Here is a 23,277-nt window from a genome sequence, read left to right on the forward strand (position 1 = left end):
TAGTTCTCCCTGTATAAGTCTCTTACATCTTTTGTTAAATATATTCCTAGATATTTAATTTTCTTTGAGGCTATTGTAAAAGGAATTGCGTTTTTGATTTGATCTTCTGCTTGACCAGATCTACACCTAAGTTGTACTTGCTTTCAGCTCGCTTATGTTTGCGATTCACTATTTAAGACAACTTATATAACAGATTTCTAATATTTTCCTGACATAGTGCTGTTTAATGTCAGAAGTTCCATCAAAAGTTTGATTTTGATTTAAAAAAAAAGAAAAGAGGAGGGGAATTTTTCAAATGGGTTATTTTATGAAATAAGTATCTTGGATGTTGCTACTATTTGGACATCATCAATCAGAAAGATTGTAATAACTGATGGGGACGGTATGATGCGCTCATTAACACTGAAGTGCAGGAAATGCCACCTCTTATTTTTCTATGTTTACTTTCTGTGGATAGCAAAGAGGTGCATTGTCTGCCATGTGGGGTCTTCTCTTTTTTAGGTGGAAGAATAACCTTGGAACAAAGCAGATCCCAAAACATGGAGGAGGGATCTGGACCTTTTGTCCTTGTCCTCCCTCCCCCATTACTGTTGCCTGTTCTGCTCTACAACAGAGTTGATTGATGTTCCTACTGGTGGCCCCTGAAGTCCTCAGGGCACTCTGACTGGCATTGTCTCAGCCTCTCCACCTTCTCTCAGGCCCTGGCAGGCATGCTGCGAGTTGCCCAAGCTTTGCAGGCACCTGTACATGTTTCCACCCCACAGGAACCTTACTTGTCACCTCTGGCAGACACCAGCCTCGGCCTTGCCCAGGCCTCCACCACACCCAGTGAAGGAGTTGTCCTAGGGCTGCAGAAACAGCCTGCTTCTCTGCTCAGAAACATAAAACAGCCGTTACTCTCACTTGAGCTCGAATTTAAGATCAGGGAGCAGGGCATCTCTTGCTCTGAAGAAGAGCAAGTCATCTTTATGTTTTTAAAGAAAATTGTTCCATCATCAATGCTTTAATGTTTTGTGTTTTGAGCTTCGGCTGTCTTTTGGCAAATGCACTTCCTTTGGAAGTTAGAACACCGTTCAACCACTTCCTCTGTGTTTCTTATAAAGAAATAAATACACGTCTCTTTCCACCCTCACAGTGGTCATGTGCAGTCTACAAACGCGGATGACGTTGACAACCCCTTTGGAGACATCACATCTCTAGCCGAGCCTCGGCGCTCTAAGACTCTTCATACAAACACGAGTCGGTGAGTCCCACTCGTAATTATTTCACTTATTTTATTACTGAGGATGAAACATGATGATGGGCCTTATCATATATGAAGGAATACAAAATGGCCTGTTATTGAACATAGCTTAAGAAGACCTGTGTCCTGAAAGAATTGTAGTTTGTCCCACAGGAGATTACAGGTTTGGGGACTGACTCACCTGGGGCCCATAAGCAAGTCACTTCATCTCTGCGACCTCACTTTCTTCATCTGAAACCTGTGAGGGAAAATGACACCAAGCAAGGTGATTATGGGGATCAGTAATGTTTGTAAAGTGTCTGAGACACAGCTGATCAGTAACAAGTCATTATTAAAGGCGGTAAAACTGGGCTGTGTTTCGAAAACAAGATACGTGGTTTTCCAGAGCTAGGGTGTCACTTTCCAGGACACTGGTCTGGGTAAATGGCAGGTACAGTCCAGTGGCCCTGGTCAGAGGCAAAAGGATAACAGTGAGCTGGATGTGCACGAGTAACCTTGGGTTGAGGAAGGACGGGATGCCATAAGCATAACATGCTTTGATATTTGGGATTTGTCACCATAATCTTTATGTATACACACACACACACACACACACACACACACATGTATGTATATATAATAGATATGTGTAATAAAATATATATTGTTTTATATCTATTATGGATACATATTATACATACACACACAAACACATACACACACACACACTTTTACCAGTAGGAATACTTAGGCTCAGAAACATTGAATTACTTCTCCAGAATTCATAAGACAGGCTGGAAGCTGAAGTCCTGTTCTCTTTTCATTATGCCACAGAGCTGCCAAATGTCACAGCCATTATACCATCAGTTTTTATAACGAATGACAAATCCCGCAGAAGTTTTCATGCAAGGCCATAGCATGAATCACCATAGTATTTTAAAGGTTAATTAATTTTGTTCTTTTTAAAACAGCAGTGTGCCCATGAGACAAACTAGTTAAATTTCACATTAGCTGTATTTCGGACATATTCTATTGCTTGTTAAATGCAATACTATTTTCTACAATAATTTTGATATTTTCTATGTTATCTATTCTATCTAATTTTTTTTTTACTACTTGGACAAATTATGAAATATGTTTCAAAACTCACTTTGGTTTTAAAACACAGCTTTGTAACCTATCTCATTGAAGAATTTAATGAATCTACCTAATTCAATAAAAATAACAACCACATAAACGAGTTCCTGAAATGCTCCAGGTACTGTGCTAAGAATGACAGCAATATAAAGATAAAAAAGGCAAAGGCTTTGCCTTTAAGTAGCTGAAAATTTTGGAGGATAGATAAGCTCTATACACAAATAATTACAATATAAAGAAAGATGAAATAAGTCTCATGTAAAACTCAGCTCAGCATTTTGAAGCACAGTTGTCATGTCGTTCTGGGTCCTGAGGAAGGAGTCAGTTGGTGAGATTCTTCCATAAATTCCATCAGGAAATCACTACTATTAAACAATGTAATAATTCTAAAAATTTTAAAGGAAGGATATGGGAATAAAACTAATTTTAAAATATTTTTCAGGCGTAGAAATTTAATACTATTTCTTCTATGAAATGTATATTTGAATTTTGAAATTTTTATGAGAAACATTCTGCCTAAAAATCAAAACATATTCTTTTGGGTCATTCTTCAAAGAGAGTGAAGAGCAGTCTGGCAGAATTTCAAAAATTTGATGTAAAAACATGCCATTTAACTCAAATAAATTTGGGAGTGTAGTATTCTTCCTCATCTTGCTGTTAATTTCTGTTTTTAAGGAACTGAAATTATGAGTGGATTGTGTAAAACAATTGAAGACATTAACTATACTTACCAGATTTGGGCACTAGAGGGCCTCCAAGTTTGCAAAGATTTTTTTTGGATACGTTTTCAATTTTTAACAGAATCTTAACCTTTTAACACAAAGAAATGTTTTCCATTTTTATTATGAAATATTTATAGATTCAAAAAGATATAGTGTCATATGTAGTTTGCACAATACTGCATTAAACTAAAAAGCAAAGTACAGAAGAATACATACATACATATACTACGTCATTTGCATATAGTCCCAAACCCAGAAACATGTAATGTTACTTTGTGTCAAGTAGGGAATAGATACCATCTTATTCAAACACAAATGTGGCTCTTTCTGAATTTTCTAATCTTAATTTTCTTAAAAATAAATACATTTATGTTATTATCTTTAGGGTTTTCCTCATGATTTGTGGCACTTAATCATGGCTGGAAAGCCATGCCAGCTCCCATCCATCCAATGGAAGCCATATTCCAGGCAAGGGTCAGGGCCACTGACTCTTGAGGTCAAGTAGTCCCATTGTTGGCATCACCAATTTCCCTAGAGAGTGAATGTTTTTCAAACTTTCCTCACCAATTGATTTGTTTTCTGGTCATTGAGTCATCTGACCTGTCCAGTGTTTTTTATATTGGTGGTGATTGTACTAAGAGTTTAAAAAATAGCTTGCTATTTTTATTGTAGGACTGAATCTGATCATTATAGAAAAAGTACAGAAAAATTAATAATAATAAAAATATAACCCAACTCTCACACAGAACCTTAACCGTTATTAATATTTTGGCATAGTTACATCTGTCATATGCATTTTTAAAGTATTGCTTTTGTATATTTATATAGCTATGATCATATTAAACATAACATCTTTACTACCTTAACATTACAACATAAAGGTGGGTACATGTTTTTATGAACTCATCATCATTTCTGTTTTTGTAGATGTACTGCAATTGACTAGTTCATTTAGGTTATATACGTAAATTGCTTCCATTTTTTTGCCATGACAAATAATGCTCTCAAACACTTCTTACACGATTCTTTCATGATTTGGAGTTATTTATTCAAGGAATACTCCTTGAAATGCATTCTGGGTCAAAATATATAAACATTCTTAAACTTATCGCTAAATCATTTTCTGGTGGTATTATGTAAATGTACAGAGGAACAGTGTTGATGCTCAATATGTATGCTCACCTTCAGTGTTACGTTGAAGCTCACCAAACATCATCTCTTTTTTCTTCCAAGTGTGTTCATCACAAAAATAATTTAAGTATTTTTAAAGTATAAAAAGGAAAATACTGCTTCCATTTCAATCCCAATATTAAAGGTTTGATTTATTTTTACATTCCCCCACCATGTATCTGTGAACGTCTGCAGTGTATACGCACATGTGTATTATGTGTACATGTATATGTGATGCGTGCATGTGTATGCAAGATTGAAATGTGCACTGGTCATTTCTCCCATATTAAAATCTCTTTAATGGCTTCACAGTGTTCTACCCCAAAGTTATATCAAGTTTATATAGGCCATGTCCTGACCAAAGTATTTTTCTTATTGTAAACAATATAACAAAAACAACCTCTACGTATAGTTTTTTCACATTTATGCATGCATTCCTGTAGAACAAATTCCTAAAAAATGGAATTGTTATGTGAGTGTTCTTGTTAAAATTAAAATATTTTTTAATTTGGTAGGCATGCCTAGTTATTAAATGGCATTTAGAGTTAAGGAACTCAAAATATTAATGTGGTTTCTACTGCATTTCCTCACTTGTGACTTGAGACTAGGAGAATCCAGAATATCCACGGGGTTCAATAGGAATTACTGAAGTTCAGGATAGCTAGGCAGCTTTTTTGTTTCTTCAACATACATGTACTATTGACTAGATCTTCAGGAAGTTTTTAAAAAATGATATAAATTCAACCCCACTAATAACGTGTGTCAAGCAAAAAAAATAAGGTAAGATTGAGATAAGTATTCCCCTCCCCCCTATTTTTCAAATCTATTTTTTTGTCCTTTTCTTTAATACAAGATCCATATTTTTCTACCAAGGCTCAGTGAAGGTTGAAGAGAAGTTCAGTGCCTTTTAGTAATTATTTTATAGTCCCATGTAGTTTTGAGGCTTTGCAGTCGCGAGTCATCACGCAAGACACATGATAACTGAGTGATGTGTAAGGGCAGAGCTGTGCGAAGTCATGATCCAAAGGCACTTAATCGTGGTCCTTTCCTAAGCCAACGGAGAGAGCTACTGATGGTGCTTTTTCTGTTTCAGTGGACTCTAAATGTTGGAACTACACACTTGCATCTTATAAATATGGGGGAGGACTCTGGGATCTTACCTACATGCATCTCGCCCTTGTTTTTCCAAAGAAGAAACAGGCTCGGCGCAGGTGAGACACAGGCGCAGATAACAGAGCAGATGACTCGAGCTGGCACGAGAGCCCGGCTGTCTGATCCCAAACTGGTACTTACAGTCACCATTTGCTTATTTTGCCAAACTAGTCAGCTGCCTCCACTGTGCTGTCCACCGAAGTGTAATCTTTTATCTGAGGACATCAGACTGTTTCATCTTTACTGTGCTTTTTTGACCTTGATGATTTCCATGAAGAAGCATTTGCAAATAAAGAGGAAGTGTCCAAAATGGACCCCCAGGCAGCCCCTGGCAAAGGTCTGAGATGGAAAAAGGGAGGCTTCCCTGCAGGTCACTGGGCTGTGTTGCAGCAAAAAAAAAAAAAAAAAAATCTTACCGCAAACCAGGTTAAAGAATAACTATGAATAGTAGTTCCTTACATTAGCCCCTCACTTCTGCCTTTTCAGAGAACTTTCACATCTACTCTCTCATTTGTTTTTCAAATAGTGTGAGAGACCAGAGGTGCAGGAACCAGTTCTAGCCCCATTTTGCAGATGGGAGGCTGAGGCCAGAGAAAATGACCCAAGGAGCCCAAGATCACTCATCTCATGAGTGGTGAAGAGAAGTCCAGAGGACTGGCCTCTTAATCCCCAGGGCAAACTCTTGCCCTTAATCCGTATCAAACATGCCTTTGCCTCTGGCTAGTAACTGGCTCCTGGGGCTTCAGCCTCACCTATAAAATAAAAGGTTTGGGTTATATTATTTCTACATCCCCTTCTAAAGAGAAGAAGTGAAAATTCTAAGAACAGAGGAGGAAAAAATCATATATTCACTAGATGATGATAATAGCAATAAAGCTCTAATTCCTGAAACGTATCTTGGGGCCACAACATCTTATGTTCAGACAAATACAGTCCAACGACCAAATCTCATTGCAAAATGATTCTAGTTCTGTTTTTGCATTTCTCGTTGAATAATAAAATCAGACAAATCCCAGCTCACAAGGACCCCCTGCATTTTCCTCTCTAGCTGTGTCCCACTCAGACTTCTCTGCAGCCTCCCCCTCTCTCCGTCTTCTGGGCGGACACTCTCTGGAGTGCCGGGGGGACCTCCCTGCTCTTCCTCCCTCTCCCAATTTCCTCTGTCCTTTCCCCGCTGCCTCCTCTCCCTGACACCTGTGGTTCCTCTCCCCTTGCGTCTGCACCTGCTGTGCGCTCCGCACTGCCAGCTCGTCACCTGGTCACATCGCCCCCGGCACCCTTTCAAGGGGGGCACAGTACCCCGACTGCTGGCAGACCGTGGGCGAGGATGGCTCAGAAAGCTCCAATTCAGTCTACAGTCACGGCCCTGGAGTAAAATGTGTCTGTCTCAGGCACCCCTCTTACTTAGTATGTTTGGTCTTTGCCCACCTGGGTGCTTTAAACCTCTAGATGTACATTTTTTAAATTTACTTATTCACGTGAAAGCTGTCAGGAGCCAGGCTTGCTTGATTTCTGCCTAGAACTGTACCTGATAGAGAATAGCTCTAAATACAAGATTGTCACATTGGTTTGAACTCTCACTCACACCCCATCGCCTGAATAAATGCAGTCTACATGAGCTAACAAGGCTCTCCTGGCCAGGCCAGGAGCAACGCCAATGATTTTCCCCACGCAGCCTAGTGGCATCGTCTCCAAATCCCAGGCCTTCTGGGTTGGGGTCCAATTCTGCCATTTGGCAGCTTCGTTGGCTCTGAGACTTTCTCTGGCTCAATCCCTTCATCTATAAAATGGGCATGATAATAGGACCTGTGACACAGGGTTATCGTGAGAATTAAATAGTCAATGCATGTAAAGCATTTGAAGCGGTGTCTGGATTATAGTACACCCAGTGAGTGCTAGTTATGTCTGTATTGTAGAGAGATATGTTGTATGCAGGCCTAAATTTTTATCCACATATACGCTACATATATTCTACATATAATGTGGTTTTTCCCACTTTTTCCTTATCTTCTATTTAGCTTCTAATTATATACCATATGTGCTCCCTTTTTCTAACTGATTTACTAAACTTCCTTATTTTCTGAAATTATTTAATTTCTATTTCATCATACTTTGTTGAAAACCAATTAGTTGGAAACTTAGGCAATAATATATTCAAATTTATCCATTAGTGAACAAAATCCAGTCTTATTTGGGAATAGGAGACACAAAAGAAGGCGTTCAAAGGACTAGAAGCTATGGAGCAAAGACAAAAATGAAGACTCCTCATTTTAAATCAGTTTCTGCTTTTCTCTGCTTTCCTCAAATGGGGGGGGCAGAATTCTTTGAACATCCAACTAATCTGGAAATCCATTTCACAGCCTGTACATTTCAGTGTCTTTAATACTTTGTTTCCTGCAGCTGAAAAATAATATCTCCTATCAGCAGCAATCTAAGTGTCCCCAGAGAATATTCTCCTCTTGATACGAGGTCAGCGTGTTGCAGTTAAGATGGCAGAAATTCGCCTTGTGATGTCGCTCCATACAAGGGTTAAATGGAATAGATTTAGAAGCAGCGTGGGTGAGAACTTTCGTTTTCAAATATTTGGCAGTTTATTATGCAACTGAATTCATTCTCAAGCCTAAGCAGCTAATCAGTCTACTATTTCATAGTACGCTATTGTTAGATATGATGTCATTTAATATAATGTAACATCTGATACTATTTAACATCAATAACCTGCCTGCCACGGAGGCATGGAGGCACACATAGCTGTATAATGTTTCGTATCAAGCCCTTCGTGTGACTGATAGATCGCTTGCTTCCATCCTTCTGATTCTTAACTGCTCTGATAGAAGGCTATGACTTCAGCCACATTTTAATTCTGCAGGTGTTTCAGATGAAGTGGAAAAAACCTCTCACACAGATGGAGGGGATTTCCTTTATAACATGCATGGAAGCTTTAATGAATGTTTGGGGGAGAGATGCACACATAAATAACTTTGCCTGATTTTTGGTTACCTCTCTAACTTACAGCTATGCTTTTTCAAGAAAATTCCAAGAAGTCCTAAAGGCCACTGCCTAGAATTTGGCAGCTTTAGGTCGCCCACCCAGGTCACCCGTATCCCTGATGATGCTGCTGTAACACAGAGGCTCCTGAGTGTCGCAGTACAGGAGAAGGATCTGGAGAGCTGTTGAAAGCCCCGACGCCCCGGCCATGCCTTTTACTAATTAAACCAGAATGTCAAGGGTGGGAACCAGGCGCTGGTACCTTTTTAAGATGCCCATGAGATTCCAGTGTGCAGCGCCATTGGAAACCTCTGTCTTAATACAGCTGTCTGTACTGGGTAAGATTTGAATTCTCCACCAAGAAGGCCCTTATTTTGTAAATGTTTTATTTCTTTAAAGTCCTGTACATCAGCTAAAATTAGTTGAGCGTCTGTTAAGCGCTAACAATTTGTTAGCTACTTTCACATTCGTTTCATTCCTTTAATCCCCAGAGTGCCCCTAAGAAGCGAGCCATGCTATCTCTTTTCTGCAGTTGACTGAGCTCAGGCCCAGAGAGCTTGCTTCACTGGAGTGAAATCTCACAGTTGGTTAAGGGCAGAGACAGGCCTAGAATGGCAGCCTGCTTCTCAACGCAGTGAGCTTCCCCACTTATTTTCCTAGTTTCATGAAATCCACTATTTTGCACTGCTTATTCTGGTGTTGCCCGTGATGTAACTTCCCTTCACTTTGTTAGTGTCAGAGTGTCCCCTGCTTCAGCTCCTGCAAGCCAATAAGCCATCACCAGTAGAGTCATAGAATCACACACTTGGAAGAGAATTACAAGATTTATTAGTGCAATTCCCTGTCTGATACATATCTTTCCCCTAACATCTGATACTAACACATAATCAATGCGGGAAGTACACCAAAAAATTGCCATATGAATCATTATCTTTTTTTCCACTTCACTCTCACCCAAGTCCTTTCGGTTGGCATCACTACCCACTGGCGTGGCTGAGGCCAAAAGGCCTCCAGAGACTATGTCCAGACCTGTGAGTAGAGCTGAAGGCCTGAGTCTTCATCCTAACCTTGAGTGCACACCCATTTCACTAACTTCTCTCTTCTGTCTGCCTCGTCACCTGATGCTTTAAGGAGCAACCTCCTTCAAGATCCATATTTCAAACATTACTCCTAAGATAAATGGCTCCTACAGAAGGTTTAGTTTGGAGCTGTGGAAAAGGCATCGATATAACCGGGACCTGCACAGAGAAACCATTCCTCCACCTTTGTTTGGCAGAGGTTTAGTTGTTGCTACTGTGTTGCATTTTGTCTGCTAGTCAGTTTTGAATAAGGAACCACACCACAGAGATGTCCTCTCAAAGAAAGGCCCCAGGGATGGGAAGCACACACCACAGAGCCTGCCGGCTGGCCCTGCCCTCACTGAGAACATGCCCCCAGCAGTGACTTGCTGTTTCCCCCTCTGAAGCCAGCACAGCAGCCTGAGGCTGTAGCACTGATACGATTCTGCGAATCTGACGGAGCCTCATGATCTGCAGATAGCGTGTTCTTGCCCCTTGAAGTACAGTTTAAACCTTGCTTTCCTTAACTCCTGACAGTGAAGGCAACACGTGGTAAAGCAGCCCATGGGGCTGAGCCTCGCGCTGGGCTTTACCCGCCTCGCAGGAAGTCATCTGCGTGTGCTGTAAGGGCACAAATATTATTCTTCATATTCCTGTCTGAGTTATCTATTTAAATCTTTCTTTTGGAAGCTTGTTTGCCTTTTCTAGAGAAGCCTTTAATATACACACTGAAGAACTTTCCCCTACATTCTTGAGTTTTCTCTTTTTCTCCCTCTCTCCCTGGTGGGGAAAAGAACAAGGAAGCAGAAGATTCGGTGACATTAAACCAGACAAGCTGACGTGGAATTAATGTGGTGGTTCACACTTGATTCTAAAGTGTAGTTTTAGGAAATCATCTGAAATCTGTAATACAGTACATTAATGGTGATAAGAAAGACATTTGATTAAAAAAGCTGCTGTAAAGAGCGTATGTTCATTAATATTGGCATCTGCACTACAGAGTTACGTGTAGAATATGGGTCCACTGTTTTGGCAAGAAGTGGTGTCTTCCTTCATTATGGAACAGAGCTCAGCAGTGAGTCATGTTTGTAAAAGACATGGAAATTTAAAATAAGAGCAAAACATGCACTTGAAATAAGTTTTGTCAATCCTGGAGTAGAGTTGTCATCTGAATACCTGTGCTTCCGTATGTCTCATGCCTGCGATCCTTCCTGTTTGGACAGCCCAAGTCCCACACCTGATACAGGAAAAAAAAATTAGGCTGCATCCTCCTTTATATTTTTAATATTCGGGTGCTAGTTACCATGACCGTTTCATAAACCATTATTTTAATTTCCTCTCTTTTCCCCTTTTAACTCTTCACTCTAGTGCTGCAAATATTCCAGGATACACTGGCAAGGTTCATTTCACAGCCACTCACCCAGCAAATTCTAATATTCCATCAACAACCCCACCACCAGATTCAGAACTATACCGGTAAGTATGAATCTTATTACTCAACTTGCTCAGATACATCAGGAGGGGAAATCCTAATTACGGTCATTCCATTAAAGAACAATTAAATATTAAGAGTAAATTTACATTGCTTTAAAAAATAGAGCATTAAGTACAAAAAAGAGAGAAGAGTTAATTTTCCTACTGAGGGGAACTTTATTAGGTCTTATGCAGGCTTCCTTTTTGAATCTTACCCCGAATTACTTTGAAAACCAGGTGTAGATTAATGTTAATATTGATGCTGCTGAAAGGACTATATTAAGATATTTAAGGCACAGTCGGGGGACAGCATCTTTGCCTCTCAGATGCACAGCTTTGCTTACACACCATCCTTCTGCATTATCATCAGAAGATGCAGGGGACATACTTACATCAGATGCACATTTTCTTCTTGTGAATTCACCTTATTTTTTATAAAAGACAAAATTCTGTTGAAAGTCACATATATTTTTAAACCCCATTTTTTGCAAATTGAAAACAGGAGACATTAGGTGTGAGGTTACTGAAGACTCCTTTCTTTGAAGGTATTGGTGAGAAGCAGCACATTAGTGCTCATTGTAACTCAAATACGAAAGCATCTAATGGGAGTCCTGGCCTTGGGAAAGATGTGAAATAGTTTTGAAAATGCAAATGCAGTCCGAGCCAGGTCCAGAGCTGGCCCGGTGCAAATGAATACACTCTCATGGTGGCAAGGCAGAGGTGGAGGAGAGGGCAGGGCAGCTCTCCCCCAAAAAGGGTACGTTTTTGTCTTGGATCACATTCTTTCAGTGGAGGATTCATTCATTCACCAAACACTGCCTGAGCATCCACTCTGGGTCAGGCACTGTTGAAGGCACTGAACACACGGGGATGAACAGAGAAGATCCCAGCTCGCCCGGCTGACCCAGGAGAGCTTGCCTGGGGTGGGGGGCACTTTCTGAGGTGACCGTCAGGTGGCGCGCACTGCATCAGGCGTTCCTGCCCCGACAGACTTCATGAACCTTCAGGAAGGCAGCGACCACAGGGAATGGGAGCAGCTGACAGGAACTGGCTTCTTGGGCTGCAGGTTCCCAGTTCACCCAGCTGCTCATTCTCTCATTCACTCGTTTATTTGTCGGTTAATTTGTGTGGTCTTTCACTGAATCAACGAATGCTTATTGTGCTCCGGTAAATTCACAAGAACTGTTTGCAAGGAGCTCGCCATCTCACAGTGAGCAATAAATAAACAACCACGGCAGAGGATGATGACAAGCATCGTAACACTAACAATCGCACCCACTGACGGAGGGCTTCCTCTCCCGCTTTGTGGGTGCTGACTCATGTCACTGTCCCAGGAACCCTGTGAGGAAAGGGCTGTTACTATCCCCATTTTATAGATAAGGAAGCTGGGACACACACAAGCGGCAAGGGGATCTGGTGGGGGGCAGTAAGAAGACTTCACAGAGGAAGTGGTTTCATCCAGTGACTCTTGGAGGATCAGGACTTGGTCTCACAGGTATTTGAGGGCCACGCTGCATGCGGACAGGGCTTGGCGTACTGTAGGGAACCTGCAGCAAGCCCCTCATGGCACAGTAAAGAAATTTAGGAGGGCACCTCTCAGGGCCATCACTAGACATCCGTGTGCCCTCATGCATAGAGAACCCTGCACACCCCTCAGCCCTGTGTGTGAGGCCTTTTCTAAGGCGTCTGTATATTTGACCTTTTTTTTCTTTTTTAGATTCCACATATAAGTGAGATTATGCAATATTTTTCTTTCTGTTCCTGGCTTATTTCACTTAGCAAAATGACCTCCAGCTCCATCCATGTTGTGGCAAGTGGCAGGATCTCCTATATTAAGGCTGAATAATACTCCACTGTATATACAGACTGCAGTTTCTTTATCCATTGCTCCATCAACAGACACCTAGGTTGTTTCCATATCTTGGCTACTATGAATAATGCTGCAGTGAGAAAATAATTTCATTTCCTTTGAGTATGTGCCCAGAGGAGGGTTTGCTGGATCATATGGTATTTCAATTTTTAATTTCTTTAGGAACCTCCATACAAGTTTCTACAATGGCTGTACCAATCTATATTCCCATCAACAGTGTACAAGGGTTCCAATTTCTCCACACCCTTGCCGACACTTATTATCTCTTGTCTTTTTCATAGTAACCATTCTAACTGGTGTGAAGTGATATCTCATTGTGGCTTTGATTTGTATTTCCCTGATGGTTAGCAATGTTAAGCACCTTTTTACATATCTGCTGATGGTTAGCAATGTTGAGCACCTTTTTATATATCTGCTCTCCAGTTTTATGCCATCTTTAGAGAAATGCTATTCAGGTTCTTTGCACATTTTTTTTAATCGGGTCATATGTTTTCTTGCTATTGAGTTGTATGAGTTCTTTATAAATTTTGGATATTCACCCATTATCAGATATATGGTTCTCAAATATTTTCTCCCAATCTGTAGGCATCCTTTTCATTTTGTTGATTGTCTGTCTTTTGGTACAGAAGCTTTTTAGTTTGATGCAGTCCCATTTGTTTATTTTTACTTTTATAGCCTGAGCTTTTGGTGTGATAGCCAAGAAATCATTGCCAAGGCCGATGTCAAGACATATTTTGAAATGTTACAAATCCATTTCCAAAGGCAGGATTAGCAGACATTTAGACAACTAACATGTTTCACTTCATGTGAAGAACATAAAGAAACAATGTCAAAATTAAATGCATCCTTATATTTATCATCTAGACTTGCTGTCCAAAAATAGCTAGGGTAAAATCCTGTGGTTGGTCGATTCACAATTTGGGAAGGATCTGACTCAAAGATTCTTTGTCAGTGCAAATGCGAACATTTCCCTCACCTTTTTTTGTTTAAATCCATCTTCTCAGTACAAATAGCTCAACCCCACCCCAACATCCTGTTGCTCTGACACATTTCCACAGCCACATAATCAAGCTATCCAATGTGTGGTAAAAGGTTCCCATTATCTTTCGGATAAATCTCAATTTCTAAGTGAAAAACTCTGCCCTACTGTTACTACTAGAGAAAAGAATTTGTGTCTTTCAGCCAGACACTCACATCCAGATTCAGGCCCACAGCTGATTCCCGGGGGACCCCACAACTGCGTCCCCTACACATAGTGCATACTACACACACGGCTGTCATCCACTCCCAAAACGGGGACCCAAACCCTCTGAGGTGGCTTCTCTGGGACTCTTATTCTCAAGGTGAAGATAATATTCTGGGGACAGTGACACCAACCAAAGTGTCACCCACAACTAAGTGATGGCTTGTGTTGGCCCAGACGTCCAGGGTCCAGGTCTGTACCTCTATATTTACCCCTAATAGCATCTCCTGGCAGGTGGCGGTGCTCTGATGTGAGCTAGCACAGTGGAGAGGAGGAAAGGGAGTTTAAATTAAAAAGAAGAAAATCCCTGTGCTGACATAAGGATGGGGCCCTCCAGCAGGACGGCCGTCCACCTGCATTTAGCCTGGCCCTCCAAGTTGCGCCTTCAAGGCTCTCCATCATGGAGTATTACCTCTGACTTTTTGTGACACTATGTTTGATATCTTTTTGCTAAAAATTTCCAGTGAAAGTGTGAGCCCAGTTGTCTCTCTGATGAGTATCATGAGAACTTAGTGACTTAGTGAGCTCACTTCCTCCTGATTGTGTCTCCTTGAGCTGATGCATTTTTTCCTGTTATTTCTAAGAAGTCATCTGCACATGGGCATCCCCCGGGAACTCCTCCAGAGTATTCGTCTCTTCTGTCCTCCCACTGCTCCTCTGTGACGCGTTCCACTCCCAGGTGGCCATCTTCAGAGCTTCCTGAGCTTCGGGTCACTCCCCATGTCCCTTTCAGCAGCTGGGATCACCTCCTGCGTCCTAGGCCACCAAAGCAAGCCTTCCTTCCCCTGTTACTGTGCCCTCCTACTCTCCGCGTCCATATCCCTACTTCCATTGCTGCTTTTCCCCCTTTTCTCCCCAGAAGACATGCTCTCGCTTTTCTAGAAGGTCCATCCTTCCCTCCTCGCTCTCAGTCCTGTGCACTCCTACTTCCTCCCTGCCCACCCGTGGTGTCGGGTGCCTGGCCTCTCCCAGCTGGCTTGGTGCTTATGAAGACACCCAGTGGTCTCCCCACTGTTGCTCTTTGACCTGCCACCTGTTTCTCTCCTCTCCCCTCCCCCCTTTCACTTTTGAACTTCTTTAAAAAGCGAACAGTCTCCCTCACCCCCTGCCTCCACTTCCTCCCAGCCCACTCTCCTGAGCCTCTTGCTTCTGGATTCTGCCACCACCAGTGGAGTGAAATATTCCTTCCTACCAGATTGTAGATTGACAAGGGGACAAGGGAGGGGACTGAAGAAACCTCCTCGTGCAGAGGGCGTGAACGCGGCATCCACCACGGGGCTCTGTAGTTAACAAGGCTGCCGTGGGGTCTGACCTCCAATGTCAATGCAGAGGGGTCGAAGGCCACATGGACCCCACACCGTATTTTGAGTGAGGCGGACAGCCCCTCGCAGAGCCGTAGGATGTATCTGGGATGGGATGCAGGAGAGAAAGGAAAGCGGCCGTGGAAGAGATCTGAAGCGAGAGGAGGCGTGTGTCAGAAGGAGGTGGGTAAGAAGGGATGGATGTTGGGAATGTTCAAATTTGTGAGCAAGGAAACGCCGGCACAAGTGCTGCTCCCGGTTCTCGGGCCCATTACAGTCGAGCGTTTCCTTTCTGTTCCCTCACGCCAGATGTGACCTTCACAGCAGCTTTTTTCTTGCTTCAACCGCCATTTCCCACAACGTAATAATAATAAAAAAGCAAAACAACAAAATAGTTTACTGCATGATGCTCAGAGCATAAAAACAAAGCCATTCTAGGTTTAGTTGGATGTGGGGGTTAATTTCCTCATTAGTTTTGCAACTTGCTGCTACATCTGAGCATCACATCGTGTGTGTGTGTGTGTGTGTGTGTGTGTGTGTGTGTGTGTGTGTGTGTTTCAAATAGCACCAAATTCACAACAAAATTACTTCGGGCCATGGGCTTGTGGGGCTGCCCGTAATACTTGGCTTGCTCCTGTCGGCTGGGACTGACCACCTCTGTGCATAATAGGGACTGTGAAAATGCTGGTAACCCAAGGGAACAAACATCAATGGCACAGCATTCCACATTTTCAAAGGTCTTTTCTTTCTTTTAATTCTCACAACAAATCGGGTGGGGCAAATGTATTCCTCCTGGTCTTAGAGGAGCCGGTGCGGGAGCGTACAGCTCAAAGCGCGGTGGAGGGGGGCAGACGGCCCCGGGCGGGGCTCTGCGGAGGGTCCCGCAGGGGCAGGTGAGCCCCTGCATCGCAGACCCTCTGTCCTCGCTGCTGGACTACCTGCTGCCTCTCCCTCACTCACGTCGTTTCTCCGCACTCCCAGCGCGGAGCAGACTCCGTCAGCCAGACCGAATGCGCTATCGTGCATGCGATGCAGTCCCTGAAACCGAGCGCGCGCAGGCTGCACCGTCCTCAGCCTCCCTGTCGGCCGGCGCTCTCCTCTCCCGCACGCGTGTGTACCACGCGGGAGAACAGACGAGGTTATGTCTTTTTATGTTTATTTTATGTAGCATTTGTATCACTTTTTCTTTTCTTCCTCCATTCTGTCGTAGCACCTTACGGAAAGAAATGGCTGTTGACCTCTTCCGTCACCAGGCTCCGCTGTCGCGAGTGGTCACAACCGTGAAGCCCTACAACCCCTTCAACAGGAAGGAGAGGCCGGCCGCGGGCTCCTAGGCAGGCCCTGCGCGCCCAGCCGCCGCCGGAGCACGCTGCGCATGCGCGGCAATAAAGCGCGTTGACTCCACGTGGGTGCGTGTGTGAGTGCGGCGCGCTCCTCATCCGCAGGGCCCAGCGTCCCCGCCGCGCCTCGGCCGCTCTCCGTATCCGCGTGGCGGCCTCTCGGCCCGGCCTGGGATGCCACCATTGCACGGCGGCAGCCGAGATCTGGCAGCCGCCAGCAACACGTTTCACTGTAGAAGTTGCCTCTGGGGCTGGAATACGGGCTGTGCCAGGACAGAGGTCTCACACCCCAGCCGCGGGGGCGCGGGGATTGTAACCGCGGAGCGCAGACCATAGATTTTAGGGTCCCAAGGGCGATCTGGCCCCAAACCCGCATGTGGTCAATGGGAAAGCTGAGCTACTAAGAGAGAAAGTGTTTGCTTTTCCCACAGGGGACAACATCAATGATGCAGAAAGGCAAACCCTCCCTCTCCCTGCTCCGGTATTTCTCTCCCGAGAGAGAAGCATTTCCCGGGCTCCCAGAGGGCCATCAGGCAGGGATGATCACTTGGGGGTTAGAGTGTGGCCTGGCCTGGCCTTGAACAAAGATACTCTCAGCTCGCGGGATCACTCGAGTGTGCGTGTGCGCTGTGCCGGATCCCTCTGGCCTTCCAGATAGAGTTCTAGTTGTATACGCACGGAATGTATGTATCCAGTATTTGTATACACATATCTGTAGAGCCTGCTGGGGTTTACAGAGTGCCTGCATAAACCATAGCTCATTTGATCCTGCATTCCCATAATCAATTCTTGTAGCAGGTATTTTACAAATATCTTGCTATTTTATGAATAAAATAGACTGAGGCTGGGAGACGTGAAGCATCTAAGATCACACAGCTAATAATTACTAGGGTTATAACTAGAAGCCAGGTTTTCTGAATTTAGGTATCATACCTACCCCCTTCATTTTTCCACAGATCGGAAAATCTTCACTGATTCATTAAAAAACAAACAAATAGAAATAGGAAAAAAAAAAAAAAACCCTCCCTGTGTGTCTAGACTTTCTAAAGTGTTTCTCAGGGTTTCTACCTAACTCCTTCGCCAAAGAAATGCAGATCAAGATAATTATCCCTCAGAATTCTGAGTAAATGTGTAAATGATTTGGGGGGTAGGTTGGCTTTGTTTTCACGGCAGAAACAGGAAAATTGGCTGTTTTTGTTATTCAATCATGTATTGCCTCAGTGGACAACTACACAGACTTTTATGTTGACTCTTCTACCAGGACAACACGAAGACCAACAGCCATCCCTCCTGAGGATGGACTTGCCTTCGTGGAAAAGGAATGACTTCACCTGAACCCAATCTTGTAGTCTAATTATTTTCAGAAAGAGTATGTCTGAAAAAAATCAGATCAAAACAAAAATCTTCAACTCTGGAAGGTTTTCAGTAAAACACAAATGGGGCAATATTAGCACTGTCCAGGAAGTAGATTGATGTAGGCATCTGAGATTACATTTTGCAGTAAACATCCCTGGCAGGCCACTTTGTCAGGAGGTGTTGCTGCTCAAAATCTAACGCACCTGTTCATCATTCTGGGCCTTTCTAAGGCAGGTACCAGTAACACCGGATCTTAACATTTTGCACACTAAAATAATTTTTCCATTCTCTACAGTGCAGATGACTGGACACCTATCAGAGCACTCGAGTACTTCAACAGCTGCTTCTAGAAGGATATTGGTTTGTCTGTAGCATCCCCTAGCCTCATCCAAGAAAAGAGATGAGGACTCAATCCATTTGCACCATAACTTGTTCAGACTTCTCACTTGTGCAGATAAAATGCAAATTCTGCTCACCACAGGCCTAGAATCTAAGGCCAGCCACAACCACGAAGAAATACCAGTGTTCCTGGCCCTGACCTGCAAGTGAAAGTTGTAGTCTTTGGGCTTCTGTGGTCAGCAGTCCAACTGCAGATCGTCACAGTCAAGGAAGATAGTCTCAGGGATGTGTATCCGCTCTTCAAATTCTGAATTCTAGTCTCGGATGATTTTGACACCCCAGGAACCAGCACAGTTATGCCTCTTCCTCGAGTAGCAACTTGCCCCTTACTCCCTGCCCCCAGGCACAGGCTCCCCTACAACGTTACCCTCTCAGCTTTTATTTATCCCTAGGGATAGCACAAACATAGAGAACCTCTGCATTTTTATGGCTCTTAGGTAGAAGATGTTAGTAATTATAGAGTTCACCTAAAGGAGAAAATGCATGCTAATAGCTTTATTCTAGCAAATAAGGATGTTACAATGCAACATGGTAAAAATATTATGAAAGTACAATAATATGAAAAAATATGGTACTCATGACAGAGTAGAATAGAAAATAGAAATGATCAGATGAAATTATTTTAAATCCATGAGTACAGGGTAGATTTTTGTCAATAGATGATATTGGGACAACTGTTTGGAAGCAAAAAATAAATTAGACCCATTAAACAAATTGCTCCTGGAATACAGGTTTAAATAGATAATTTACAGATTACCTAAAAATTCAGGGGAATTTGTTTATAAGGTGAGGAGTGTGGAAAATTTTTCCAAAGATGACACTGAGCTAAAAATCATGAAGGAAAAAAAAAAAAAAACCCTACTTTTAACATAAAAAATACCACCAAAATTTTAAGACAAACCTGTCAGGAAATATGTCAGACAAATGATTCATATTCTCATAAAAACAGCCCATGATTTAAAAAGTGATTATACCAATAAAAACAAGGCAAATGATGTTAACAGAAAAATTCAAAAAATAAGAAATATGAATGTGTAAAATTTTTGTACCTCTGAAAATGACTGTAATATTTCACTTTTCACACACAAATTGGTGCTGGTGAGAAGAGATAGGTGTCTTTATATACCACCAGTAGGAGTTGACGTTGGTAACACCTTTCTAGAGGACATTTGGCAAAATGTTTTGAGAGCCTTTATAAGTGGCATATTTTTCAATTTAGCAATTTCACTTTCAGGGCATTGTTAAGCAAATAATTATACTAGTGAGCAAATACGTGTGCATAAAGAATTAAAGCTTCAGCATTTACTTAACTGAGAGAAAATAGAAACAACTTAATGCCCCTCGAGAGGAAATTTGATAAATTGTTATATATGGATATATTGAAATACAATATATGCATTAAAATGATAATAGACCTCAATATTTGCTTTCATGGAAAGATATGCAGGCAGTATTGATAAATGCAAAAGCAGATATTACAACAATATATATTTAATTGTCCTATTTAAATTTTAAATATGTGTATGCATAGAACAATGCTGGGAGGTGTAAAAAAGGGTCATAGTTATTAGTTCTGGGATTACAGGTGATTACACTTTTATACCATTAAACTACAGTAGAAATGAATTTCTTTAAAATTGGAAAATTTGAAGTTATAAAAACTTAAAACTTAAAACTTAAACTCTTAAAACTCTTCAAAGTCCCTTATATATGAAGCTATGTAAAAAAATTCCTTTTAATAATTTAGTACCAGAAAAAAGTTTATCGCTCCCAAAGAACTGGTTTCTGAGTATGAGAACCATTTGTCACCCACCTCTATTGTTTCTAAAATTTGGTGGTTATAATATATACAAGAGTGAAAATACATAGGGTAAAGTGCTTCATTTCGCCTTACCTGCCAGGAAGCTCCAAACTGAAGTAAATAAATATGGTAACTTACAGACTCGAACAAACTTGAGCCAGGCTTCCACATTTAAAACTGGTATTTTACTAAGTTTTTTGTCATTTTGATCCACATTCAGGTGTGAAAACCACTGATTCTGGTGGTTGATGGGCTTGCTTTCCTCCCCTTTCCACATGGTTTTAGATTTCTCCGTGTCTACTTTGCTATCCTTATAGTATTAGGAGATGCCTTAGATCCTTGAGGAAATTAATGAGATACAGATTACATTAAAAATATTTAATTTGCTTCCTATGAGTGTTTCATGCACAAAATGAAGCACTGTCTTGAGGATGGAAAAAAAAAAAATCAGACCCCTCTCCTAATAATTATCCAAATTGTTTTCATGGTCAGAGAAGGCAATTATCCAGTAGTAGCAATGACCTAAAAACCCACAATTATTTTCTAATAAGTGAGAATATCCTAAATTAAATCTGCTTGCTCCATTTAACCCACTGTAGACCAGATTATTTTAATCTCTGGGAAGCACAGAGTTTTGCATTTTGATCCATAAAGTGCTAAACATAAAAGGCAAAGAAGGAAGATGCAAATAAAGGAGCTATAATTATATAAGGAATAGGTATGTTTCTCAGCAAAACAGATTTTGAGGATTGATATATTAAAATATCTACTTCAAAGTGGTGTTTTTTCATCACCACTCTCCCATAACCCTGGGAAGGCAAGGAGGCATTCAGGTTATGAAACCGGGTTTCAGAATCAGCCTGAAGAGGGTCCAAGTTCTGCCTACCACACTCTCCAAGCCGGCTGACTCGCCCTTGGGAGCCACAACTTCCTGAGAGTGAATTAACAGTCACCTCATAAAAATGCTATGACCATAATTACAAGAATCTCATTATCTGAGATAGCATGGGATAGTGATCTACACTTGTCCAGTGCAACAGAAACCCTGGGACACAGGAGCCCGTGGGCTCCACACAAAGTATCCAAGTCAACAAGCAAATGGAGCAATTGATAGAGAGTCATAAACAATGTATGTGGGCCGGGCGCAGTGGCTCACACCTGTAATCCCAGCACTCTGGGAGGCCGAGGCTGGTGGATCATTTGAGCTCAGGAATTTGAGACCAGCCTGAGCAAGAGCGAGACCCTGTCTCTATAAAAATAAAAAAAGAAAATAAAAAAAGAAAAAGAACAATGTATGTGTCAAGGATGCTACAGAGAATATCAACGTGCATAATCTCTCAACTCAGACAAGTACAAATTAAATCTTTAGTGTAGTAAGTTGGGTGATTTTTCTTAAAAAAACTACATTGCATTTTAAAAAATAAAAATATTATGTCTTATAAGATGAATGTACTTCTATATACACAAATATACTGAAGGTACAACTTAATTGAAAGTAGTTATAAATCTTTCCCCTAAAAGACCTTGGTTTATCCAAATTAATGCACTTTGTGAAAATGAGAATTCTTGAATTGCATTCAGGGAGGCAACTGCTAATCCACAGGGTATGGGCATCCAGTAGGTGCGCAATAAGTTTTTTATAAGCCTGCATGAAAATGCAAAAATTCTGGGTTAGGTGCCTTGGTTTTCAGTGCTTCTTTCCTGACTTTGTGTCATAAATCCTTAGGCATTTTATCCCAATGGTATTCAGAAACAATACTGTGGTTTTATTTGACATACTTGCGTTTTTTTTTCATTATGGTTGGTTTTGAATATACTCACAATTACTATTGCCAAAGCAATTCCCATTTTACCCTCCATATATGTGGGATCCTCACACACTGGTGAAAATTGACATTGAAGAGTTGCTTCAGCCCTGTTCACCTTACCTGCTGACTACAGGTGGTACAGGAAGAAGGCTGGTTTCCTCTGTGCCAGCCCAGACATTGCTGGCTACCCAGTGTGGGCTTCCAAGGCAAATCCCACTGGGTCTAGTTTGTAAACTGTACATATAGGCAGCTTTACTTCCTTACATTCACACTTTGGAAATAAAACCCTAAACAGTGTTTGGCATAAATCTATTTTCCAGTGCTGGTAGACCACTTTTATTGTGTCTTCTGTGGGCAGAGCCACAAGATAGAAAATAAAGTGAGACTTAGCAATGCACCCAGTGAGGAGAGGCAGGAAGAGGTGTCTGGGCAAAGGAGGGGTGGGGAAGGTGAGGGTGTGATGCCCAGGGGTTGTACGGTGCACTGTGGGGAGGGCCCAGCAAGATCTGCATTGGGAGGTCCATGTTACAGGATCGAGGCTGCCTGCTCTGGGAGTACTTGTGGACAGGGCCCAAGCACAGGCCCCTAGTGCTAAGCCCCCATCCCACGTAGGCTTGCTGAGCTTCAGGACAGGGCTGTGGGCTGCATGGGAAGCGTACTGGGCAAAGCAGGAATCAAGGAGGAACACAGTTGGATAGGTGGAAAGGGTAGTATCCTAACACTGCTGTGTGGTCCAGTTCTTGCTAGAAAGAATGACTGCAGACCAGCAATCCCAAACATAAGTCAGTATGTCAGGTAAATATTCCCCAACAGTTAATGGTTTATCATACACTGTCTATACTCAGTCAGTTACCTAAGAGGACAAATGCAACCAAAGTCTTCCCTGAGAGGTTCGCTAAAATGTCATAGTGTTTCAAGATAAATGTCTTGTGTGTTCTTTACTGTGATGTTCCAAGACCAATGTGAGCAATTGCAGACTCCTAGCCCCCAAACTACAGCTGGCTGAAATAGACTACAATGATACCGACCATTTTAGATGCTGTGGGGGGCACCTGGACTGGTTTCTAAAAATTGCCTTGGCCCTCCAGTTGCTTCCCCGGCTCAGCATGCTCAGGGCGGCATGGCCTCCATTCAACCGAGGCCTTAGCACGAAGCTCGGCTTCCAGGGCGTGATGTCCACCTGATGCTCCCTGCACCTGGCATGGTGGACAGTGGTGGGAGAGTCCACCAGAACTCT

At 42.2% G+C, this 23,277-nt stretch overlaps 1 protein-coding gene across 1 annotated transcript in view; it reads left to right on the forward strand.

The window, feature by feature from the left end:
• The window catches only part of LOC105815463 (chromosome unknown open reading frame, human C7orf72), a 48,353-nt gene extending 31,683 nt beyond the window's left edge, over positions 1 to 16,670 (forward strand). The window contains exons 7-9 of the mRNA XM_012650624.1: positions 1,136 to 1,243; positions 10,818 to 10,925; positions 16,547 to 16,670. Of these exons, the coding sequence (XP_012506078.1) occupies positions 1,136 to 1,243; positions 10,818 to 10,925; positions 16,547 to 16,670 (340 nt within the window). The remainder of the gene's footprint in view (positions 1 to 1,135; positions 1,244 to 10,817; positions 10,926 to 16,546) is intronic.
• Positions 16,671 to 23,277: the final 6,607 nt, after the last annotated feature.

This window comes from Propithecus coquereli, unplaced genomic scaffold, assembly GCF_000956105.1.
Source record: "Propithecus coquereli isolate 6110/MARCELLA unplaced genomic scaffold, Pcoq_1.0 Scaffold336, whole genome shotgun sequence".
Lineage (NCBI taxonomy): Eukaryota > Metazoa > Chordata > Mammalia > Primates > Indriidae > Propithecus > Propithecus coquereli.